This window comes from Pyrus communis, chromosome 12 (assembly GCF_041283825.1).
Source record: "Pyrus communis isolate YQ-2024b chromosome 12, ASM4128382v1, whole genome shotgun sequence".
Lineage (NCBI taxonomy): Eukaryota > Viridiplantae > Streptophyta > Magnoliopsida > Rosales > Rosaceae > Pyrus > Pyrus communis.
In genome coordinates this window covers 22,333,611-22,357,918 of record NC_142576.1, presented here as the reverse complement: position 1 = coordinate 22,357,918, position 24,308 = coordinate 22,333,611, and the positions used below count along the sequence as shown (strand labels likewise).

The 24,308-nt window shown below is 36.4% G+C and overlaps 2 protein-coding genes and 1 long non-coding RNA gene across 3 annotated transcripts; all 3 read left to right on the top strand.

Annotated features, from left to right (window-relative positions):
• Window positions 1-4,124: 4,124 nt before the first annotated feature.
• On the top strand, window positions 4,125-5,692 carry LOC148692509 (uncharacterized). The gene is made up of 3 exons (XR_015954370.1): window positions 4,125-4,578; window positions 4,708-4,818; window positions 4,933-5,692. It is a non-coding gene; the product is annotated as an uncharacterized LOC148692509 (long non-coding RNA).
• Window positions 5,693-10,238: 4,546 nt separating this feature from the next.
• LOC137745006 (uncharacterized) lies at window positions 10,239-13,060 on the top strand. The gene is made up of 4 exons (XM_068484850.2): window positions 10,239-10,600; window positions 11,040-11,141; window positions 11,302-11,462; window positions 12,774-13,060. Exons 1-4 carry the CDS (start codon window positions 10,504-10,506, stop codon window positions 12,879-12,881), a joined length of 468 nt encoding a protein of 155 aa, XP_068340951.2. The 5' UTR covers window positions 10,239-10,503; the 3' UTR covers window positions 12,882-13,060.
• Window positions 13,061-14,372: 1,312 nt separating this feature from the next.
• Window positions 14,373-15,879, top strand: LOC137744021 (uncharacterized protein At5g39865). Its single transcript, XM_068483882.2, has one exon. It carries the CDS (start codon window positions 14,850-14,852, stop codon window positions 15,720-15,722), a length of 873 nt encoding a protein of 290 aa, XP_068339983.2. The 5' UTR covers window positions 14,373-14,849; the 3' UTR covers window positions 15,723-15,879.
• The last annotated feature ends 8,429 nt before the right edge of the window (window positions 15,880-24,308 follow it).

The window sequence follows — 24,308 nt, the reverse complement described above, 5'->3', positions numbered from 1 at the left end:
GAAATCTATCTAGTCATTTAGGGGGTCTTAAGCTATTTGCACAGGAGACCAATTTCGCTTGCTGGGTTACAGAGTAAGGGGAGTTGGTTCGTGAAATGGGAAGGGTTTAGGTTTAAAGCCCAAATTATCAGTTCTCTCCAACTAATTACTAAACAATTATACATTTTTACTTTTGATTTCCTACAACTGTGAACTATTTCACATTTGCTTTCTTACAACTATGAACTAATTTCTTATTTTTGGCTAGGTTTTCTTTGTTTCCCTGCGTTTCTTTTGTTCTTAATCTTGTGTCAGTAGCTTCTGTCACCATGGGAGTTGGTATGTATAAATTCAGTTATTTCATTCATACAAAGATGCATATTTTTTTTTCTTTCTTCTTTTGGCATTATATCGCCGAATATATTGTGATTTTTATTATAATAAAATCTTTATCAGAGATGTCAAACCGTTTGCATAAGCTTTAGTTCAATGCTTTGCGTAGTCCATTAATCCCTTTTATTATCAGTTACTCTTGTATTGTTTGTACATTAATTGAAAGAGAGAACTTTTAACCGAAGGATAAATCTGAAATCTGCTGTCTACCCTGCTGGACATTCAATTTGTTTCTTATCAGTCAATGATCATGCCGCTGTAAATGTAGGCAGTTTGGGATGAATTTTAGTTTAAAGGTTTTTTAGCATTCACAAAAATAAATGAGCCGTCCAGATAACTTAATAAGTTTCGATCTCATTGCAGTTCTATAGCAGGTTGAAATTTTCTGTAGTGTTTGCGTTTGTACACTGGTGTATACAAGGATAATTTTCTTTTTTTTTTACTCTTTTTTTTTTTTTTTTTTTTTTTTTTAAATTTTGAAAGTATGGTTTTTTTTCCTTCGATCTTAACTGATTATGGTTTTTGTTTTGACATTTTATTAGGGTGTGGTTAATAGTGCTATGGTTCCATTTTTGTTGTTTCATGTACAAGTTCCTAAAATTATCTTGAGAGGTTTGGAATTGACCCACTTTTGAGTCCGCTAACTGTTCAAAATTGTTGTGTTTCACTTATTCGTTGATATGCTTTCGCTTATTCGTTATTGGACTCTGATGATTTGTGATTTTACGGTGGTGAGTAGCATTTGGCTTTTATTTCTGCACCTATTGTGAGACAACTAAGTAGGCTGCCATCTTGTGTCAAAGGAGAACCGCTCGATGATGTGTCTGAGCTCCGATCTGTGTAAATATTGTAGTAAGGCAGCCTCTGCATGTACTCACATGACACTCGGATTCGTGATATATCTGAGAGAAAAATTGCTCAAGCTGCAAAATTAGTCGACAAAATGCTTCCAAGTTGCAGCGGCTTCGGATTTGAAAGGTGGTCATCTCTACTGGAATGTAAATGAGTATGGCATACATGTGTTATCTGTGAGATCATCCCCAAACTATTAGTAATAACTGGAGACTATAATTGATGGACAATAATAAATAAAAAGCCTGTACGGGACCATTTATGCAAACCATTTGGACTTAGAACACTGCTTAATAAAAAAGCATATTCCACAAACAAAAAACCATAAAACTAGAAAGCATAGTAGAGCTGAGTGAGAAATTACTTGTACACTCCGTTACTATCTTCTCAAAAAACTTCCAGCTTTACTTTGTAGACGAGATTGGTGATTAAAGCCATTTTTGTCTGTAAAAGGGAGCTACTTCTGAGCAACGGGTGGTGAGTAGATGGCTTTTATTTATGCATCAATTGGAAATCGATTTCAAAGAGTTCTATGCATCACAACTCCAAATGTCACCAAACATTTCCTTTCTTGTTGGATGACGCAAAGTTTTTCAAGTATTGCAGTATTCTGCAATATTTTGTGTTAGCTCATGGTGCCAGAAGTAAGTTAAATTAAAAATCTTTTCCCAGACTTTCCTATTTGACATTGTTGAGAAGCTTTGCATCATCCAACGAGAAATGAAATGTTTGGTGATGCTTGATGACATTTGGAGTTGTGATGCATGGAACTCTTTGAAATCTAGATTTCCAATAGATGCGGAAATAAAAGCCAAATACTACTCACCAGCCGTTGCTCAAAAGTAGCTCCCTTTACAAACATAAATGGTTTGAACCACAAATCTCGTCTACAAAGTAAAGATGAAAGCTAGAAGCTTTTTGAGAAGATAGTAACGGAGTGTACAAGTAATTTCTCACTCAGCTCTACTATGCTTTCTAGTTTTATCATTGTTTTGTTTTTTGTCTGTGAAATATGCTTAGTTTTCTTATTTATTAAGCAGTGTTTGAAGTCCAAATGGTCCCCATACAGATCTAAGCTTTTTATTTATTTTTCTTCAGTAATTATAGTCTCCAATTATTACTTATATTAAGTTTGGGGGTGATCTCACAGATAATACATGCATGCCATACTCATTTACATAAATTTACATATCCAACATGGATTCCAGCAGAGATGAGGATTTATACCTTTCAAATCCGAAGCCGCTACAACTTGGAAGCGTGTTTGTCATTTTGTCAACTGAATCTGCAGCTTGAGCAAATTTTCTCTCGAATATATCACGAATCCGAGTGTCCTGCACATAGAGCAGAGACATGTGATTTTACACAGATCGGAGCTCAAACACATTAACACATGATATGTTACCTTCTTTTTACACAGATTCTTTGTCATTGAGCGGTTCTCCTTTGTTTTTTGTTTTGTTGCCACCAATGGATCTGGGAATGTTCGACACAAGATGGCAATCTACTTAGTTGTCTCACAAGATCCGTAAGTAATTATTCATGTCATGCATAAACAAAGATCGAAGAAGGGGGAGGAAGACATTTTACCTTTTATTTTGGATCCATGCCTCATGTGCTTTATCTTCCAGTTCACAACGGATCTGTGCAGTTCGAGCATTTCCTTTGTTATGCTGTTATCCAAGACGTCGGAGTCAGATCATGTGCATAAATCAAAATATGGATGGGTGTTATTTTATTTTCCTTCGACTTTTGGTTATGATCATCAATGAAAAATGGAGTTCAGTTATTATAATCAGAGATGGGGTTTGGAGGAGACTAAGTTTTTATATGCAGATGGGAAGATTCTTGGACGATTGGCCATGGATTTCTGAAGATTGGGTGTTGGTGTGTTTCTCTTGTTGTGGATCCAAGAGCTCGCGCAGAAAAAAATGCATGCATGTGTTAGTTTGTTGACTTTTCCATAAAAATAAACCCAATATAACTCAATGGCAGCCATGAGAGATTTTTACCTTGGGGTTTGTTTTTATTGGGATTGCTCTTCCGTTCGGAGTCTGCACTTTTGTTTGTAGACTTGTGCACGCAATAGAGGCAGTGTGATTTCAGTTGCAGAGAGCATGGTTTGCAGCTTGACTTTGGAGAAATAACGAATATGAAGGAGCAGATAAGAGTGAAGGGTTTGTGTTGATGTGAGAGAGGAGGGTAAAGCATTGAAGTAGAAATGGAAGATGAGGTGCGGCTAGGGTTTTCATTACAGGTAAACGAGAACTTTGTATTTTAGGGAGAGAGAGACCTCTCTCGGTTTCTAGAGAGAGAAAGGCCTAGGGTTCCTAAATATAATCAGAAATGAGAGAGAGGGCTTTTTTTTTTTTTTTTTTTTTGAAATAGAGAAATGGAGAGTCGTTTGGCTTTGGGCTCGAGATTAAAAAGAGGGACACAGCAGCTGGGATGGGAAATGAGGAATACAGCTGTTAGGGTTTTCACACGAGTGTTGTGCATGTGCAAGGCTCAGCGCATCACCTTGTTCCACCAGGTCACGGGTTCAAATCCAGCCCATAACACTCTTAGGTTTTTATTTTTCAGCAACTTCTATGATAGTTTGATGCTCTCATGTCCAAGGTTCAAACTATCCAAGAGTGTTGCGGGCTAGATTTGAACCCGTGACCTGGTGGAACAAGGTGAGGCACTGAGCCTTGCATGTGCACAACACTCGTGTGAAAACCCTAACAGCTGTATTTCTCATTTCCCATCCCAGCTGTCGTGTCCCTCTTTCTAATCTCGAGCCCAGAGCCAAATGGCTCTCCATTTCTCTATTTCAAAAAAAAAAAACCCTCTCTCATTTCTGATTATATTTAGGAACCCTAGGCCTTTCTCTCTCTAGAAACCGAGAAAGGTCTCTCTCCCCAAAATACAAAGTTCTCGTTTCCCTTTAATGAAAACCCTAGCCGCACCTCATCTTCCATTTCTACTTCAATGCTTTACCCTTCTCTCTCACATCAACACAAACCCTTCACTCTTAGCCGCTCCTCCATATTCGTTATTTCTCCAAAGTCAAGCTACAAACCATGCTCTCTGCAACTGAAATCACACTGCCTCTATTGCGTGTACAAGTCTACAAACAAAAGTGCAGACTCCGAACGGAAGAGCAATCCCAATAAAAACAAACCCCAAGGTAAAAATCTCTCATGGCTGCCATTGAGTTATATTGGGTTTATTTTTATGGAAAGGTCAACAAACTAACACATGCATGCATTTTTTTCTGCGCGAGCTCTCGGATCCACAACAAGAGAAACACACCAACACCCGATCTTCACAAATCCATGGCCAATCGTCCAAGAATCCTCCCATCTGCAGGTAAAAACTTAGTCTCCTCCAAACCCCATCTTTGATTATAATAACTGAACTCCATTTTTCACTGATGATCATAACCAAAAGATGAAGGAAAATAAAATAACACCCATCCATATTCTGATTTATGCACAGGATCTGACTCCGACGTCTTGGATAACGGCACAACAAAGGAAATGCTCGGACTGCACAGATCCGTTGTGAACTGGAAGATAAAGCACATAAGGCATGGATCCAAAATAAAAGGTAAAATGTCTTCCTCCCCCTTCTTCGATCTTTGTTTATGCATGACATGAATAATTACTTACGGATCTTGTGAGACAACTAAGTAGACTGCCATCTTGTGTCGAACGTTCCCAGATCCATTGGTGGTAACAAAACAAAAAACAAAGGAGAACCGCTCAATGACAAAGAATCCGTGTAAAAAGAAGGTAACATATCATGTGTTAATGTGTTTGAGCTCTGATCTGTGTGAAATCACTTAGGACACTCGGATTCGTGATATATCCAAGAGAAAAATTGCTCAAGCTGCAGATTCAGTTGACAAAATGATAAACACGCTTCCAAGTTGCAGCGGCTTCAGATTTGAAAGGTATAAATCCTCATCTTTGCTGGAATCCATGTTGGATATGTAAATTTATGTACATGAGTATGGCATGCATGTATTATCTGTGAGATCACCCCCAAACTTAATACAAGTAATAATTGGAGACTATAATTACTGAACAAAAATAAATAAAAAGCTTAGATCTGTAGGGGGACCATTTGGACTTCAAACACTACTTAATAAATAAGAAAACTAAGCATATTTCACAGACAAAAAAACAAAACAATGATAAAACTAGAAAGCATAGTAGAGCCGAGTGAGAAATTACTTGTACACTCCGTTACTATCTTCTCAAAAAGCTTCCAGCTTTCATCTTTACTTTGTAGATGAGATTTGTGGTTCAAACCATTTATGTTTGTTAAGGGAGCTACTTTTGAGCAACGGCTGGTGAGTAGTATTTGGCTTTTATTTCTGCATCTATTGGAAATCTAGATTTCAAAGAGTTCCATGCGTCACAACTCCAAATGTCATCAAGCATCACCAAACATTTCATTTCTCGTTGGATGATGCAAAGCTTCAATGCAAAGCTTCGATGCAAAGCTTCAATGCAAAGCTTCATCAAGCCTTGTCTTTGGTTTGGTAAGATTATTCTTTTTGTACCCTTTATTTTGATTGGAAGATTGATCGCTGCCCTGTGGACATAGGCACAAATTGTCTAACCACGTAAATCCTGGGTGTCTATCCTTCTACTTTATTTTGAGGTTTTTTCTCTATCATGTAGTACTGTCAATCTTAACAGTCTAAGTACAATAACGAGTGAGCGTGTTATTTTATGAGTACTGACCACTATTTATATTGAAACAACCCTTGGATTTCCCTATTAAAATAAGAAACTGATACACAATTTCAATCTAACTATGTGTGTAAAGTATCATGATTCATTTAAAGTTTCAATCCCAAACTAATTAAGACGACATTAAACTATTTATTAAGACCTTTTCATACCAATTTGAAATACTATATTAATCCAAATAATTGGAAATCTATCTAGTCATTTAGGAAAAGAAAATCAATCCCTATGTGTGAAAGAAACAAAATTTAATTTCAAGGTTGGCGACGCTTACAAACTTGTGGAACGAGAGATGCGCACGTCCCTCTCCAATCAAAACAATCAGAAATGAATGCAATCGTTAACAAACTAGACGCATCAACGGAATAATATGTTTTATCAGTCAAGTGATTTTTTTTATTTCAGCAAGCCTGTGGAGCCTGATCGTCTATTTACACATTACTAACGCTTATTCCCCCAGGAGTATTACTACTTCTCTCTCGTCCCATGCCATGTACTCGTTCCCATGATTTGGGATTTGCAAGATGCTAGACATCTTTTTAATACATATGATATTATCTGCACTAAAGGGTAGATGAGTGAGTTAAGTCTCACAATGAATTAACCATAATAATTTAGTTCGAATTCACCTTTAAGAGTATCTCACATAAAACATAAGAGGAATGCAAGACACTTAAACATAAAAGGGAATGCTAGCAATTACTCGTCTAAGTGCACTTAATGTTGTTTTTATCCCTTCAAGTGGTTCACGTATTGTACACGTGACAAATATATACATAACTTCTGATGCAATGTTGAGTGATAATTTAATAATGGAAAGGTAGTCATATGACTGAAATAAAACTTCAACATGACTGAAATAAAAACTCCATGTATTTTTTATTGAAACAAAAACTCCATGTAAAACCTAACACGGACAGAAAACCTCTTTGAAGGTTGGAAGATCAATATTCAAATGGTATATATTCCTTCTTTTTAGTAAGGCATTTCCAATGAGGATATGCAAATTTGATATGCAACACTAATTTTATATTTCATTTTACATTTTCGGGAAATGTAAATGAGAGTTTTTATGGGATTTTTTTCACCTATCAAAGTAGAAATAAAAACACTTAAAAATACTTGCAAGAATACAAGGTTATCGTAGTATAATAGCTCAAGTAAGGTTATTTTTCACAGGAATTGAATGAAGCTAATTATTTAGAACAAAGTTTCGAAAATGTTGATTTTGGAATTTAAAATAATAAAAACGAATTTAAATAAAAATAATTAAATAATTGACAAGGTAAAGAAAGCAAACAACAAAGGTTTTGGAAAACAATTTAAACACTAGGGTTCTGCCGTCACCATTAACAATCTTATGCAATTCTATCAATTACTTATAAATTTCTACATACATGCTTTGAAGGTTAGGCTTTCCTAATACATAATTTCCTCGTGATGTTCAAGCGAAAATGTATATCTAACATACAACTCATCTATGATGTTCAGATCAAATATAAACATGCAAGACCCATTAAGTTTTGTGAAAACCCTTTGAAAAACTATGCAACCCTTAAGAGCGTGATGTTCGCCTTAAGTGAACTTACAATTACTAATAACAAGAAGCCTTCCTCAATTTCAGGGTGATGTTCCAACATAAATTGCATCAAATTACTTGTCTAAAAACCCTAATAGTCGCAAATCACTATAACAATAAAATAGTTTAATCGCAGTGATTAATAATTCAAAGCAAGCATGCATCCATTCATAAGCAAATTAATAAAAACACATATTCATGCTAAGGCTCATGGCTTCGCCCTAGCAAAAGAAACCAGTTACGAACAATCATAAAACAAAATATTATTAAGAACAACAATAAAAAACACCTAGAAAATAAACTTGAATCCAAAATAGTGCGTGCGTTCTCCTCCTCTCCTTTCCCCAAAACCCTAATGGCTAAATATCTTTATTTATACCACTACAAAATAAAACCCTAAAAGGTCTTAGAATAAAACTAGGAAACATAATAAAATATAAAACAAAAGGTTTCCTATTTGAACTAAAATTCAAACTTCTCAGAAAATTAGTCTTTTGATCAACCAAATTAACTCTGATTTAGTCCCAAAAGATCTCTTTTGAATTCTGGAGATGTACCCTACAAATTATCAAGGGAATATTCCTTAAAATATGCCATCTTGACCTCCAAAATGTCCAAAACGTCCAGAAACGTTAATTTAGGAAAGCTGCCACTGAGCCTTTATTTCTTTGCCATGGTCAAACAACTTGGTAGAAAAATCTGAAACTTTGATACAATCATCTTGAAAGGGTCACGAACATCCTCCAATTTGAATCATTCCAAAATTTATTTGTTTAATCACTCTTTGCTCCAGAGGAAGTCGAATGTCCTACATTGAAAATATATAACAAAATATCAAAATTCTACCAAAATAACCAATAAACTATAACTAAGAATAGGGTAAAATATATTGTATAATATGGACTCATCAAGTTTTACTCGAATAGGATAAATGTACATTTGGGACTTTATCTATTTAATTGACAGAACTTATCATAAAAATTAGGGCTGGGCAAACGGGTAGAGGAACCGCAGGTCGGGGCGGGTAGACCAGATTCGGGTCGGGTACGAGGCAGGTCTAATTTTTTTTTAGAATAAGCGAGGTGGGGTGGGGCGGGGCCTTAGTATTTTAGAGTCAGACCGAGTCTTAACATTAAGAATAACAGGACCCCGAATCGGCCCGTTAATTCTCCTTACTGTAGTCCATCTAGATTCTGGACTCCATCCTCTCTCCGAAGTCCATACCACCCACACTCTTCTATCTTCTCCTCCTCAATGACATCACCATTTGCGACTCCGTATTCGCTCTTCTCACCGTCGTCACGACCACCATCACAGCACCACCCTTTTCTCTTCCTTGATGATATCCCAAAGCACCCAAGTCCTAGACCATGAAGGCACAACCCATCTTGATTCTCTCCTCCTCGTCGGCACCACCCATCTCGATTCCTAAACGACAGCACCACCATTGCGATCATCATCACCCCATCACTTCCATTGCTATAATTTTAGGTAATTTTTGAGGCGTTTGTTACTTATGTGAATTTTTGGTTTAGGAATTTAGGGTTTTTGAATCAGGATATAGATTTTGTTCTGGGTTCTAAATTTCTGGTTGGGGAATACAAGATTTGTTGATGTCACAATGAAGGTTGTGAGGATGGAATTGTATTCATTTGATATATGTGTGTCTGCTCCTTAATTTTGTTTTCACTGTTTGGTGCAATAGGATCGAAATTGAAATTGAAATTGCATATCCCTTTCATTTGTTTTTCGTATCGTTTTCATTCCACTGTTGGCTGTTTTGAATAATTCACTTGACATATTTTTCGATTTGATGGAAACATTCAACCATGAGAGGAAGCAATATTACAAGTGAAAAATGATAAAACCATTTTCTGGTTTTTCTTGCCTATGTACATAAAAGTCTTTCTTCATCGTTCAGTTTAATAGTTTTGTAAAAAACAAAATTTTCTTCAAATTTTTGTTAAGGGATCCATTGGGAGTTAATCTCTCTAGCCCCATGTTTTCATGAATGCTACTGTAATATGTTTGTGTTGTGAAACAACTCTTGTAATTTAAATAAAAATGTCTCTGCCGCTGTGCACTGCAGTGCAGCTTTGAAAAATGTTATTTCTGAAAAAAAAAAAAAAACAAAAAAAAAAAGAGTTGGACCCGTGGACCCATCCCGAACCGACTCGTTTCAAACAGGTCGGGTTAGATCTGGTTCCAAAACTCAAAATGCCTCTACCCGGCCCGCCCCGTCATGTTATATTTTAAAACGGGTGGGGTCAGGTTCCTCCAAATATGAGCCTAGCTCGGCCCGTGCCCACCCCTAATCAAAAGATGTGATTTAAGCTTTTATTTATAGAGATGTGTTATCCACACATCTTATTTTACTTCTTACACACCCCTTGATAATTTGTGTCCGTTGATCTTCTTCAATTAATCCTATCCGACAGCCAAAAATTTAAAAAGTGTGTGAAAAATAAAATGAGGTTTGTGGATATCACACTCCTATTTATATTTTTCGTCCGAAATGAATAGTTTGCATCTCTTTATTTGAGAGTTTTCGAACGAACAAAAAAATATAAAATACATATTAAGACATTTTGCACCTCTCATAAAAAAATGCTCTTACGAAAGAGAGAAATTGTTGCAACCAAAAACAAAAGAAAATATAAAGAAAATAGTTGAAGTTTTTAAATAGAGTCCGAGCCAGCGAAGAAAAACGTAAATAAGAAATCTTTAATTGGTTCCAACTACCGTTCATCTGTCTTTCTCCGCCAAAAAGTCGTCGCTCCTTCGGACTACTTCTTCGTTGTTCCCCTTCTCTTCTTAGCTATCCTACACCTTCCTTCCTTCCTTCATCCAAATTCCTCTCTCTCATCTGTTGTCTACTTTTTTTAACCCTAATTTCTCACAAAATTTACAGATAATATTGTTAAATCGAATCGGAGCGACGCAATCTGTGAAGATATGGCTCTTCAGTTGAAGTCCATCGTCCCCCTCATCATCCTAATTTCTCTCTGTCTGGTTGCCCCTCTCATCCACGCCAAGGACGTCAACTACTGCGGTGGGTTTCTCACTCTTACCGTCTTCTCTTTTCCTTTAATTTATGAAAGCATGATACTTCACTTTCGGAACAAGTTTTCAATTCTCTGTTTGTTTCCTGAGAAAATCGCAAATTTTCCACTTTTTACAGTAATTCAACTGATTGTTTCATTGTTTGTAGTCAAATACGATTTGGGTTCTTCTGTTTTTGATACAATGACAACAAGAAGGAATCTTTACTATGATATGCATCTACACTCTCTAGCTGATTAGACAAAGTTAACATCTTTGATATGCATTATAAAATCTGCTTTTTTTTTTCTCTTTCGATAGTTTTGGTATTGGATTTATGTATTCAATCGAATGGTGTTTCGGTGTCGAATTTTGTTATGGTTTGTTTGGTTCTTGTTATACTGATGTTGGTTAAATGAAACTTAAGCGGATTTTTGGAATATATTCAGATAAGAAGGCTGACTATGATGTCAAGGTCTCTGCGGTTGACATTAATCCTTACCCTGTGGCGAGAGGCAAGCCTGCCAGCTTCAGCATTTCTGCAACTGCAGGTCCTAGTTCTATCTCACACTTAAAACTTTTCGAGTGAGTTTTTGTTTACATGTAATTGTCATTGGATAAACGCAAAAACGAATAGGATAATCGAACACTGTTTGAAGACCTTTTGGGAGTTTAGTTTTAAATAGAGTAAACTCCTATATGTGGTAACAGGTGCATCAATCTCTGGAGGGAAATTGGTGATTGAGGTTTCATACTTTGGTTGGCACATCCACAGTGAGACTCATGACCTTTGCGCGGAAACATCTTGCCCTGTTTCAACTGGTGATTTTGTGATTGCCCACTCACAAGATTTACCCGGATATACTCCACCTGTAAGTCCTCCTAGTCCTCCTTGCCAATATACTTATTATATCATATAGGTTTTCGGTGTTACTTGTGAGTTGTCCCTACAAACTTGAATAAGCCTATGAGTTTAACTGTTGGTATCTGTTTCGGCCAATACAAAGTTTAAGTTGATCCCACCTGAATTTTTTGAGTACAATGAAATAGTTTATGCTTAACTGTTAGATTGTCACATTAGAAAAGGATGCATACAGTCAAATGTCATATTCTAAGTAATGCAAAGGTGCAATTATCACATTTGGTAACCATGGTGCACATGTGATCACTTTATTGAATACATGCTTGGAAAGTGTTGTTTGTTTGCCAATCTTCCTCATCGTGCTTATTCGGTGTAGTGCGAAAAAATGGACATAAAACCAAGAAAGTTGTTTTTCGCTGTGGTCAAAATTCATGTCCCCACTTCTGTCTCGTCTTCTTCTGTCTTTGCATGTGTAATATTACCCCTTCTTCTTGGTGACCAAGCTAAAAAAATTAATTGGTCTATTCTTAAACCAACAAAACTGTCTTACATTCCGACATTGATTTTTATTGGATTGACACTATTTTGATTGCACCAGAGGCTTGTTGGCTCTTTGACCAACTCCCAAATAACCCTGGAAGATATACTTATTTGAACCAAGGAGGCCTATTGATGAATGTATACCAATGAGCCTAGTCTTAGGAATTCAATGACGATTTTATTTTGTAACCAAGTTGTCGCTAATACATAAAGAATAGTTAACTTAATCTGGTTTTTTTTTTTTTTTGTTCATCTACCCCTCAATTTTGCAAAACTATTAAGTTATCTAAGAAGTACGTCATTTCTGAAATCCATTATGCTGCTATTTTTCTCCTGGGCATATTTAATTCAGTTTCCGCTTACTTATCATAAAGTACTTCAGGTCAGTTATAAGATATTGCTATCAAAGAGTTATTTCAGAGTTGGTCTAATAGAGTCTAGTTGAGTCTCAAGCTTCAATGCTCCATATATTACATTCCTTTGGTGCCAAAGTTACTCTGATCATCCATGTTGGCATGTTGCTAATGCATTTCCAATTTTAATTGCAGAAAACCAGTAGAAAATAGCTCATGGTATAATGCTTTGATAATCTGTATATGGATTATACGTGATTCTGATTCATAAATCAAATTGCTACTGCATTGTGTTTGATTTGTTTCCTCTTGGATTTTCAAATTGTTTTTTAATCACCCTGTCCCCATCAACTTTCCCACTTCTGTAATCTCTTTGTTTATATTTGTCTACTATGTTTTGTGTTCTGACCAAGTTCGTCAAAATGCAGGGTTCGTACTCTCTTAAAATGAGGCTGTATGACGGAAACAACCATGAGCTGACATGCATTGCCTTCGATTTTGACATCGGGTTTGCATCATCTGTGGCTGATAGTTAAGTGCATCAAATATTTTGTCTTTTAGTATACCTGTCTAAACTATGTTATACAGCATGGAAGAAGAATTATTCTCGTTCCATACTTTTAACTTCACTGGTATGTTGTGATCTGTATATTATTATCGTTCCATCTACTTCTTGTTGAGACTATTGAAAGATAATGGAACTTGATTTAAAATATGACATCTTGTTACAGTATATATGATAGAGTGTGATCTTAGGATGATAAGCATTTTTTTTTCCGGCTCGTTCTATCTGCCAACTCATTGAATAGCTCCAGAGTGCCTTCATTCAGAAACTTTGTATAGTGTTTCAAACACCATATAGTAATTTAGTGAAATGGCGGGAGAACTTGTTCTTGGTCTTGGTGGTAAAATTCTTCCCGATGTCAGAGGAGGTCTCAAGTTCGGAGTCTTCACTCTTGTATTGATGTCCGAAACACAATTGGATTGCAGACGCCTGTCACGGTACCCCTAGTTACTTACTGGGTTGGCTTTATGGATGCTTTATATGGTCCAGCAGCCCAACCCAACAGGTCCCGGCCGAAAACAACCTCCTTGAAGTGCCTGATCACATAGTCGCATGATGTCTATTGCCCAAGGGAAAAACTTAGCTATACCAGGTTTGTACCCAATCCTGTTCTCTCTCATTCAGACATGCCGAAAAACTTCGGTATACCAGTTTTATACCCCTAGTCTCTCTCTGATGTGCCCTATAGCGTATACCGGGCTATACCCTTTCATCCTCTCTCCGAAAACTTAGGTGTTCCTGGTTTATACTTTATTCTCTATCAATGAGCCGATAAACTTGGTTACTCCGGGTTTATACATGTACTCTCGTTTTCTAACGTGTCACGTGAGGAGACATATATTGATATTTCCCCTATACCAAATGATATGAACTCATGTATCCTTGCATTAGTGACTTGCAAACAAATAGTTTACAAGCAAACTACATTGTTGTGAGGATATTCTTGATGGTTAATTTTATAATTTGCACAATTTGTGGAGGGTTCTGAGCTGAACATGATGGGTATCATCATGGTTTGGTGTGATTGCGCGTACAAAAAGTTTGAGCCGCACTTTAGCTGTTATCTCGAGGGGTTCCTCCCAACTGATAAAAAGAGGAAAAGGAAAGCTTTGCTTTTGCTCACTTGAGATTCAATCATGGCCAAATTGGCACACCCTGTCCCCCCGGAATTAATTCCTGTCTTGTGACACATGACCAATTAGTTTTCGCTCATGATTATTGGGTCTAGTGACATTTGTTCTTTATTTTGTTAGAGATACAGTACACTCCATGTGCTAATTAAAAACAAAATAAAAAGGTTGTTTAGGGTACGTTTACATTCTTACACATGGTACCTGGTTATTTAGGTACAAGATAAACAACCCTAAATGGTGATGTTGAATTGTTTTAAGTATGGCATACCTATTCCAACATGGGATCCACTTTTTTCTTCGTTTCTTGCGTTACTGAACCTAGGATATGTCAGGGAATGAATATCCAACATATTCGTTCATCGTAAGTAAATATGCAGTGGAGACGGGGATACCAAGGTGGTGTTGTCCACAACCCATCACCTCTCGCCATGTGAGAAGTTAAATTGTATTATTGGCCCGAAAAACTGCGTCATGAGGGGTGTACGTAAGTCCTTCCATCAACAAGTATTTGATTGATTCACTCTACGCATTATGTGGTGGAATTGATCACAAGTAGACCACTTAAATCATGAATGATATTTGGTGAAGGGTCAATTAGCTCTAATGGAGAAGGAGGGGGTGCCCCAGCCACCCACCAAAAATTCTAAAAAGCATCCCAACACTTAGCTTTTTCAATTGTCACTTTGGAGCAACTGGAAACCAAAAGGGAAAATGTCATCAACTACGGACATTCAATCTCCTGACCAGTCCTTTTCACCCCAAAACACTCTTCCTTTTATCCTCTCCCACTCTTTGCGATCATCTCAATGCGATCATATCACATGCCATTCCAAGAACCAAAACAGTCTGGGATGAAAGGAATGAGAGGAAAGTTACTCAAGAAATTGAAGTCCATCCCAACAATTAACACTTTGAAACATGGCCTGCTCTTTCAGCTCGATCCCGCAGAAAAGTTTTCCAATCCGAACCATCAAACACTGTCTCAGCTCGTTCGCAAAAATGAAGATTGTCAGAAGAAGAACACTCTATCGGCTGAGCTTGCATTTAAAGAACTCAAAGATGGAGATACGGGACTGGGTTCTAATGTCTGTAAGGAGAATATTACACCGCCCTCAATGGAAACCAAAGAAACAGTTATGGAGGATGACATTTTTCATGATGCAGAGGATGATGATGAACTTCCGTCTTTGTTAGATTTCGAGGAAAAGTGTCCGCCAGGAGGAGGCGATTGTGTCGTTCTGTATTCAACAAGCGTGACAGGGGTTAGGAAAACGTTCGAGGACTGCAAGGCAATCCGGTTTTTGCTGGAGAGTTTCAAGGTACCGGTGTATGAAAGGGACCTTTCGATGCACATGGAATTCAGGGAAGAATTGTGGAGGATATTTGGCGGTAGAGTGATCCCTCCGAGGCTTTTCATCAAGGGAAGGTACATTGGTGGAGCTGAAGAAGTTACAGCACTTCATGAGCAAGGCAAGCTGAAAAAGCTCTTCGAAGGAATCCCAATTGACCTGTCTAGCTCCCCATGCACTGGCTGTGCCAACGTGCGCTTCGTTGTGTGCTTCAATTGCAATGGCAGTCGCAAAGTTTTCACGGATGGTGATCACGAAAACGATGAGTTGTGCATTAGATGTCCGGAGTGCAACGAAAATGGTTTGATCAAGTGCTCCATCTGCTGCTGAAAATTTAACCGGTGTTTCCTGTTTTCGCGTTATAACTTGTCGAGTTGTAAAAGGCTTAGTGTTTGTGATGCATTAGCTTGTCCGAAATATGAAGAACTAACAATTTGATGTTGTAGAATTTCAGCTGTAGGTCTGATATATATGGTAGATTGCAATATTTGGAATGTTTTGTTCGTAAGGAAAAGTTTTCGTTTCCAGTCGTTTCGATTTTTGGAACCAAAACAACTGCAAAACAGCAGTTTTTTATGAGAAAAAATCGTCAGAAGGAGAGAAATCACGAGTACAACCAGAGCCAAGTTTGTCAAACAAAAAAGCAGGTGCACCGCGGGCGCTAGCGATTTGCATTCTCTATGGAGCGGCCTAAATGAGTCATCACATCCGAAAGAAAATTTGCTTGTCTAAAAAACTGGCGTAAAAAAATATGTATACCAGAGGGAAGAGATCCACCGAATGTCTTCAACAATAGTCCTTGGACGCAAAGGAACACCGCATCTGTTGAAATGCCAAGGAGATTCTCAAAGTGAGATTTTTCATGCATTTTCTATCACTTCACAGTTTAACGTTAATTTTCGTGCCAACATTATAAAACATTGTACAAAAAATATGAGGTCACCACAGAAAGTTCATAGAAAGTCTCACTTTTAAGAGTATCCTTCGAATTTCCCCTTATACTACTGTAGTGTTTAGTATTTAATTATGCTAATTAAGGTTGCTTAGTAGATGAAAGTTATAATTGTGTTCTGAAATGATGGGCTACGGAAGACCGTGCACATGGCTCTTCGTAAACTTTGGACAGAAAGTCTTTGATTGGTATTAAAAAGTTTATGTACTAAAGGGTGCTGTGGGCTCATAGTAATGAACCATTCAGGCCAACGAACTTTATGTTAAGGGGAAGCATATAATTATTTTATTTTTAATACAATAATATAAATTTTTCCTCGCAAGTCTGGTGGAAATGGCAAAGGTTAGGGGTTAGAGGCTTTATTTGGTCTCTCAAAATATTACTATTCGTGAAATCTAGTGCTCTCATAATTTTGTTGTTTTGATAGTGTGAGAGGTTAGGGACTAAATGGTGTCAGGTGACTTATTCTCATTGGCTATCAATTTTTCCTAAATTGACCCTTCAAGAGTCAAGCTTAAATTGGCTCTTTGAAGAGCCTTGGGCTAGTTTAGCCTAGGCTAGATAGAGCTCATTAGAAACTGAATTTTGTCATTTGAGGCTAAATTACACTTTTGCCTAGGCTAGTTTGCATGCATTAGATAAGCTCTAAGGGTTAGAGATTTGGGGTCTGAAATTCACATTTCGGCCGAATCAATGTTTAGGCCTAGAATCCACAATTCGGGCGAATTGATGTTTGGGCCGAGTTAATTGATGTCCACCCAGAAAGGAGGTTATGAGTCTCAGCCCAATGGTGCAGTGCTGATGGAGTAGCTGAGTCTTAGATGAGGTAAAACTTTTTGAGCATCAGGATTGATCTTTGGATAAAAGTTTCCATGTATCATGATTGGTTTATGGATGAAGATATTTATCATCTAAAGCAATCAGATTCAAAATCCTAATTTGAATAAGACTTGGTGGTGATGAATTTTGGCGGAAGAAGGATTGGTAGAGATAATTCTAAGTGTTTTCAAATAATGTTGGGGAATTGCAATATTATCAAGACTCTACAACTTGGTGGACTGGGGTACAAAGGAATTTATTCATATAAATATAAGATGATTTGTAATGTAGGGATAACCTTCAACTCAACACACGAATCAACACTATATGTGAACCCTTTCATCCCTTTGAGAAAAATACTAAATGCTTTACTAACTATCAGCATGAATACAGTCTACTTAGACAAATTTGGGTTGGCAATTGATGGAAGACCATTGCTTGGTTAGACGAGGTTTTCCAGAGGCAACCAGCAAAGGCAACTGCCTGATTAGACGGCTCTGGAGTTGAAGAATTAGTTTGGCTTAAGAGTCTTCACTACTTGATTAGACGACGAGTTTCTCAAGTTCGACTGATTAACTATCTCAAGTCTCTGCCTACAAAGAGCCTTTGATTCTTCGTCGGAGATATCACATCATTAGCCTTCTGAGCGAAGTGGAGGGTTTTATGATTGGATATTCTTGAGTCATGTTCAGAGTTCGGCATTTAGACGGTTGAACCACTTTTACAATAAAGACACTCATTTCCCTTAAGTATCTTTGTCTGTACAGTTTGATACCAGTTTGGGGGACCTATATTCTTACTAATATAGTTGTGGTTGCCGAATTTGGTGCACAAGATCCATAACTTAATAGTGATTTGCATAACCTTGTCTTCATGTTATAGAACACAAGGCCAAAAGTGTTCCTTCCTCGGTCGATGTTGCTCAATTCAAGAGTTCAAAGCGACATTCATCTGACCGAGCTCGGTAGTAAGTTGGCACGCCCGCATCAGCAATCAACAACCGAAGGTCGTCATTAGCTCCTTACTTACTTCGCATCACGTAGGCTATGTAATTTTTTAGGACAACACTAAGTCATAATAATTTGGTATTAAACTTGTCATTCATGGAAGTTAAAACTAAGACCCTTTCAGTTATAATTGAAAAGAACACCATTAAACTGTAGTTTAAAGTGATAAAAGGCTAAAGCATTAACATCCCTACAAGAAGGCCAAGTCCATTTGATTCTTGTTATGCCAAGGGGAAGAGAGTCATGTTAGTGGTATCACATTCCAACAATCTGTGTACGCATGAGTGTAACTCATTCATATTCCAAGGTCTCTAATATATGAACCAAACATGTCAAGTTTCACTCTACTCCCCAAACATCACATACCAACAGATGTGGTCACCATTATAGGTTCTTAAGATATTCTGTCTGAAGAGGTAGATAGATAGGACTACTAGTTGCTCACCTATAAATATAAGCTTCTTACAGTCTTTCTTTGGCAAAGGAAACTTAGAAGTCCAATTCCGATCTTAGATAGGATTCACCATCCACTAGACATACCACATAAGCCAACCGTAGTATGAATGCAACTTCCTTCTATTCCCTACCAATGTCGGACTAGGGCCCATCGAAGAAGATCCTTGTATTCTCTTAGAAAAGAAGTTCTGAAAGAATGCTCCATTTGGTCAAAACGACAAACATTTATTTCCATTGATTCTCTCAGCCCAAGGCTTCAACAAGTAGCTTTGTAATTAGCTGAGAGAGGTGAGAGCAAATAAAAACGAAAATTGGGAGGGAAAGAGGCTCGGAAAACAAAGAGAACATCGAGGCATTTTCTCACCCCAAGTGTTATCTCTAATTGTAATTCTCTCTCCTTAATACATACAACTAAATCTCTTAAAATACAAATTGGCTTCCGGATTTCATAGATATTTTAATAATAACAAATTGCTAAATTATTTTGCTAATTAGAAATTACATATTCGCAAAACCTACATGTATAATACCACATTTAATAATACCAAAACAAGTTGTGTCGCTGATATGTTTCATTTTCCAATTTTTCTTCAGAATAAGGTCGTCAAGTCATATATTTGCTCTTACGTATCCCCTCTTGTGAGTGTCATCCATAGCAATAGAGTTGGTTTAAAAACAGAGAGATCTTAGTAAGAAAATAGCATATCAACCATGACTAGGACGAAGGTAAAACTCGCCTGGATACTGAAGGATAGAGATACAAAAGCTACATTCCAAAAAGGCAAGCTTGTTTAAGAAAATGAGTGACTCACCATCTTGTCAACTCATTGTCGTCTGCGCCATATCCAATGGTAAAGCCATTAACAACATACAAGATGGCGAGCTCACGCATTTTCTTGAACAAGATTGCCTTTCTCTTTTGGAATGTAGCTTTTCTATCTCTTATCATTCACTGGATGCTGCAATATTTGAACGCTAATGGAAGTAGCAATAATGTATTGGGGAAACTGCCTTATGATGGCAGCACAGGAGGTCCTGAAACAAATATAGGACTGCCTTATAGACCATAGGCGGAGCTACGAACGGAATACAATGGTCCCAAGTCCATCTTGACATTTTTTTTCTCGCATAAATTTTTTTTGCTATGCTTATAAATTTAACTTTTTTAGTTTAGTTTGATTTGAGATCGGTGGCTCCTGTGGAGTTCAAGTAATCTATTGCTTGTGAGATTTGAAAAGGAAGGAGAGAGAGGAAGGTCAGAAAGGCTTGGGGTTTAAGTTTAAGGAAGATGATGATGAGGACGGCACCATGGCAAACCCAAATGACAATGGTCGATTACTCACCACACAGAAAAAATTAAGAGAGCATTTCAGATTGAGACTTTCGGACCCTTTCTAGACTAATATCTTAGCTCCGCCACTGTTATGGACTGTTTAGAAATAGCAGTGGTGGTGGAAGTGATGTAGGTGGGAAATTTGGAGGTAGCAACCAGTGGTGGATCCAGAATTTTAACCTTGGGTGGTCCTAGTACAAAATATTCAAGGATTTTGTTGACGGAAATAGTGCACAATGCGCAAAAGATTTTTCTCTATTTTTTAAATGAAACATTTTGTCAAGTACTTTCTGTATATATGAGCGGCCTTGTTTTGTTCTTTGAAGATTAAAAGTCTTGTAAAATTTTCAATGTCAAATTTTCTTGGCATCTAATAACTTGAAAACTCTTTCTTGAGAACAGGTAAATTAAAGGGTTTTTTTTTTTTAATATTTTTTTTTATTAAGATACTCTTAACTTGAAAGGGGTTCTTTCTTTTGAGATATTAATACTTAAGAGGTGAAGTCATACTAGGAATTTAAAAGGTTAAAAAAAAATATTTAGCATATAATACTTTTGCAGGGGATAGAAAAAAGGGTGAACAGCAAAATTGGGATGGAAAAAAAAAATTTAATAGAAGATGGTTGGTCCAAATTAGAAAAGTAAAAAAGCAGGGTGCAAAAGCACAACCCTTCTTCTTCATTTTGCCGGTTCTGCAAATCAAGCTTTTAGGTGAATAAAACCCAGAGAATGGTGGCTCTTATATCTACTATGTTATCCTATTAAGTCACTATAATTTATCCTATTGAGTCCTTCATAGAGCTCCGCCTAGGGTTTAGGGTGGTGCTCCGAGGTTCTTCACAAGCGTTTTTTCGATATTCGGAAGGTCCCGGGACCACCCTGGTAGCAAGGGTTCCTTGCGACGTTGACAAAACTTGGGAATACTCATCCACTCCTAGAATTGCAATTTACTATCATGCAGATTACTAAAAACCTAATGAATACATAAAAGTCGCAATGTACTTCTTTAGTGTGTGATTTTTTTTTTCCTTTTTTTTTTTCACATCATGTTTGATCCGTGTATCCGTTGGTTCTCTCTAATAAATAATATCTTTTGTTACAATAATTTTATGTCATTGTCTCTTTTTTTTTTTTTTTTTCTCCTTAGTGCATAGCATATGGATGATTTGATAAACATGCTATCTTTAAATTATAGTTAGTAAAATACGGAACGGGTATAGTACTAAAAAATTTAAATGTACTATTTGGCAACTTTGCTAAAATGATACTTTGAAAAATTCTGCCATTTTTTATTTGATATTTATGTGTTGAAAATGTTATTTTTGGTTGTACAATGTCTTAAAAATATGTATAAAATACGTGAATTTTATGTGTATTATAAAAAATAAAAATAAAAATTGTGCCCAAATAACGTGTATTAAACTTGAAAGCTACCCGATACAAGATTGAAAAAAATGTATATCAGGCCGAGCCCAATCCTCTAACACCGACCACTTACAAGCCCATGAAGCTTTCTAAGGTGAGAAAATATTAAAAGCTTTGTATTTTTAACTTATGTACAAAATCCTCTCATTTCATTGACTGAGAAATATAAAACTTAGGGTTGGATATACAGGACTTTGGCCTTGTGGATTCGGACCATATTACACGGTTGGATGTAAAATCGTCCAGTTCTTGCTTTTAATTTTTAAAATGCTCTGAGTTGGATCCAGCTTGTGTAAAAACGAGTTCAAAACTGAACCAATATTTTTTATATGTGAATACTTCGACATGGACTAGTTAAAGTTGTCATAGCGTTAGTTATTTTATTAGTAGTCCACAATGAAGCCTATGATCCATATTTCCATATCAATATAACCCTAAGAAGTAAAACAACAATCAAACTTTAAACAAAGTGTCTTAAGAACATTTGTTGGTATTGGTTTTGTTAGATGCAATTCTTTCATAATAGAAACACATAGAGATTGTTTTATATTGTTGGTTTGTTATACGGCATATGACTGAAAATGGATATGTTCAACTCATAAGAACCAAACCGTACCAAATCGATCCAAATGAGCTAGTTCCACTAATAAAAATATGTAAACCTGGATCAATTCAGACTCATTTACAGAAAAACAAACCAAAAATGAACCTGACTTGACCTACGCCAACCCTTAAAAAGGATTCAGTCCTATTCATTATGTTGATGGCGCTTTTAACTTTTTGTCAACTGTTCCATTCAAGCAGTGAATTTTTGTTGTAAATACAATTACTTTGGCAAGTCATGTCTTGGCCTTTTTGTTGAGTGCCTCAAAAGTCGGTTATAGCCGGTAATTGATCATTACATGGCAATTATCATAATAAATACACTGACTTTGAAAACATGTTGGAACAAGAAAATATTATTGTGTCGTGTAGTATCTGAATCGATTAATATAAACAGTTACGTGTTATGATATGAACCACAATGTATTTGCACTTTCTAATATAGTATCAATAGACATATACTCATATTATGTTACACCTACATATATTGCCTAAAAGAAATTAGAAATAAGCAGATTTTGACTTATCTGAATAGTTAGAGCAATGTACTTGTCTTTTTACACCTAAATCAAAATCCCTCTCCACCGTAATTTAAACAAATTTACTTAAGAATATCGCCTACTTTTAAAAAAAAAAAGATATTGAAGTAAAATAATAAAGTAGTTTGTGGTAATCCGTTTTGTAGATTAGGCCAAATAAGGATTATAAATGTGAAAAATAATGGTTACAAAATCTTGAACATTTTGTTTATGTTATGCAATGTTATCACACTATTAATTTGAACCATGCATTCATACGCGAAATCTCTACAAGTCATGTTTTTATAAAATAAAAAAATGAAACGACATTCTTTTCAATTATTTCACTCACCAACGAGCTCTTCATCTAATAATGTCAGAAACAAACTCACAAGTTCGAATTCCCCGTTGGATGACATATTCAACCAAACTTTGAGTGACATGTACGTGGGGCAAGTTGAACCAAACAACATGGAAAAATGACAGAAACTTGTACCAACAATCCATAGATTCTCAACGTGCACTACAGGGGGGGGGGGCAAAATTCCAAAGAAAAACCCTAATAACAAACACCACATGCCTTCAATTGAATGATGCCATATGCAAATGGCCAACCCTAATAAAATATGTCATGTTATTTATTTTAGGTAGTAGTAGTAGTGCCCTAGTGGTGGAAACAATTCCAGACCTCAACTTTTCCTCCAACACAGCCTGCGTGTTTCCAACACCAAAACTTGGAAGCCTCATCATCCATCTTTTTGTTTCTTTCTTTTTATTTTTTATTTATTTTCTTAAGATAGGAGATTAAGTTTTTTAAATCAAATTTGTAAACCAAATGATATGATTGCTGATGATTGGATGATTAATTAAATATCGATTAACGTGCTTATTTCTTAATAGTGACATATCATTTTATTTACAAATTTGGTCTCTCTAATATTATCCTTTACCTCACGGAAGAGTCTTCCCTTTGCATCTTTACAGCTAATGAGATGCACCGAATTTGGGGATGGATTGTCTGATTTTACGACAAACATAGAGAATGGAATATCTAGGCATCAATCAAATATGCATTGTTGACCAAGGGATAAATTGCACTGATAGTCCCTGTAGTTTATTCAGATTTTCACTTCCATCCTTTTTTTTTTTTTTTTTTTTGTTATTACATTTCTGCCATGTATATTCGTCGTGTTTTCTTTTCCTTTAGATCTATGATCTATCTATCAACTAAGGTCATGTTTGAGACTGCTTGTGAAATGACCAAAATTGTTTCCAACTATGTTTGGCAAGACAATTAATCTGCTTTTGCATTGTAGAAAGGTTTTTTTTTTTTATGAAACTCTAACTAAGTGTTTTTTTAGGAAGCACTTCTAAGTGTTTTTTCAAAAAGCATTTTCAGAATGTGTATACTAAAAGTATTTCTAGCACTCAAATGTTTTCTACATTAGCAGTCCAAACAAGCCAAGTTTATTATTCCATCATTTTTGTACACATCTTCTCATTCCAAAAACTCAAGTTGAAGAAATTTTACCTCAGTTAACGGATCAAGCTAACCGAATGAAACTATAAAAGGATAAAAATGAAAATCCAAGTAAACTATAGGGACTCAAACTGCAATTCAACTGTTATAAAAAGCTATCAGAAATCATAGGGGAAATTGGAATCACAAAGTTCCTGCACAACAGAATGGTTGGATTTTCACCACATCAAACTGCAAAAGTTAAAAGCCATGAAAGTAAAATTTGGATAACATCGGTAAAAAGTCACATCTCAGTCAACTGAAAGAGAAATTACAGGGTCATG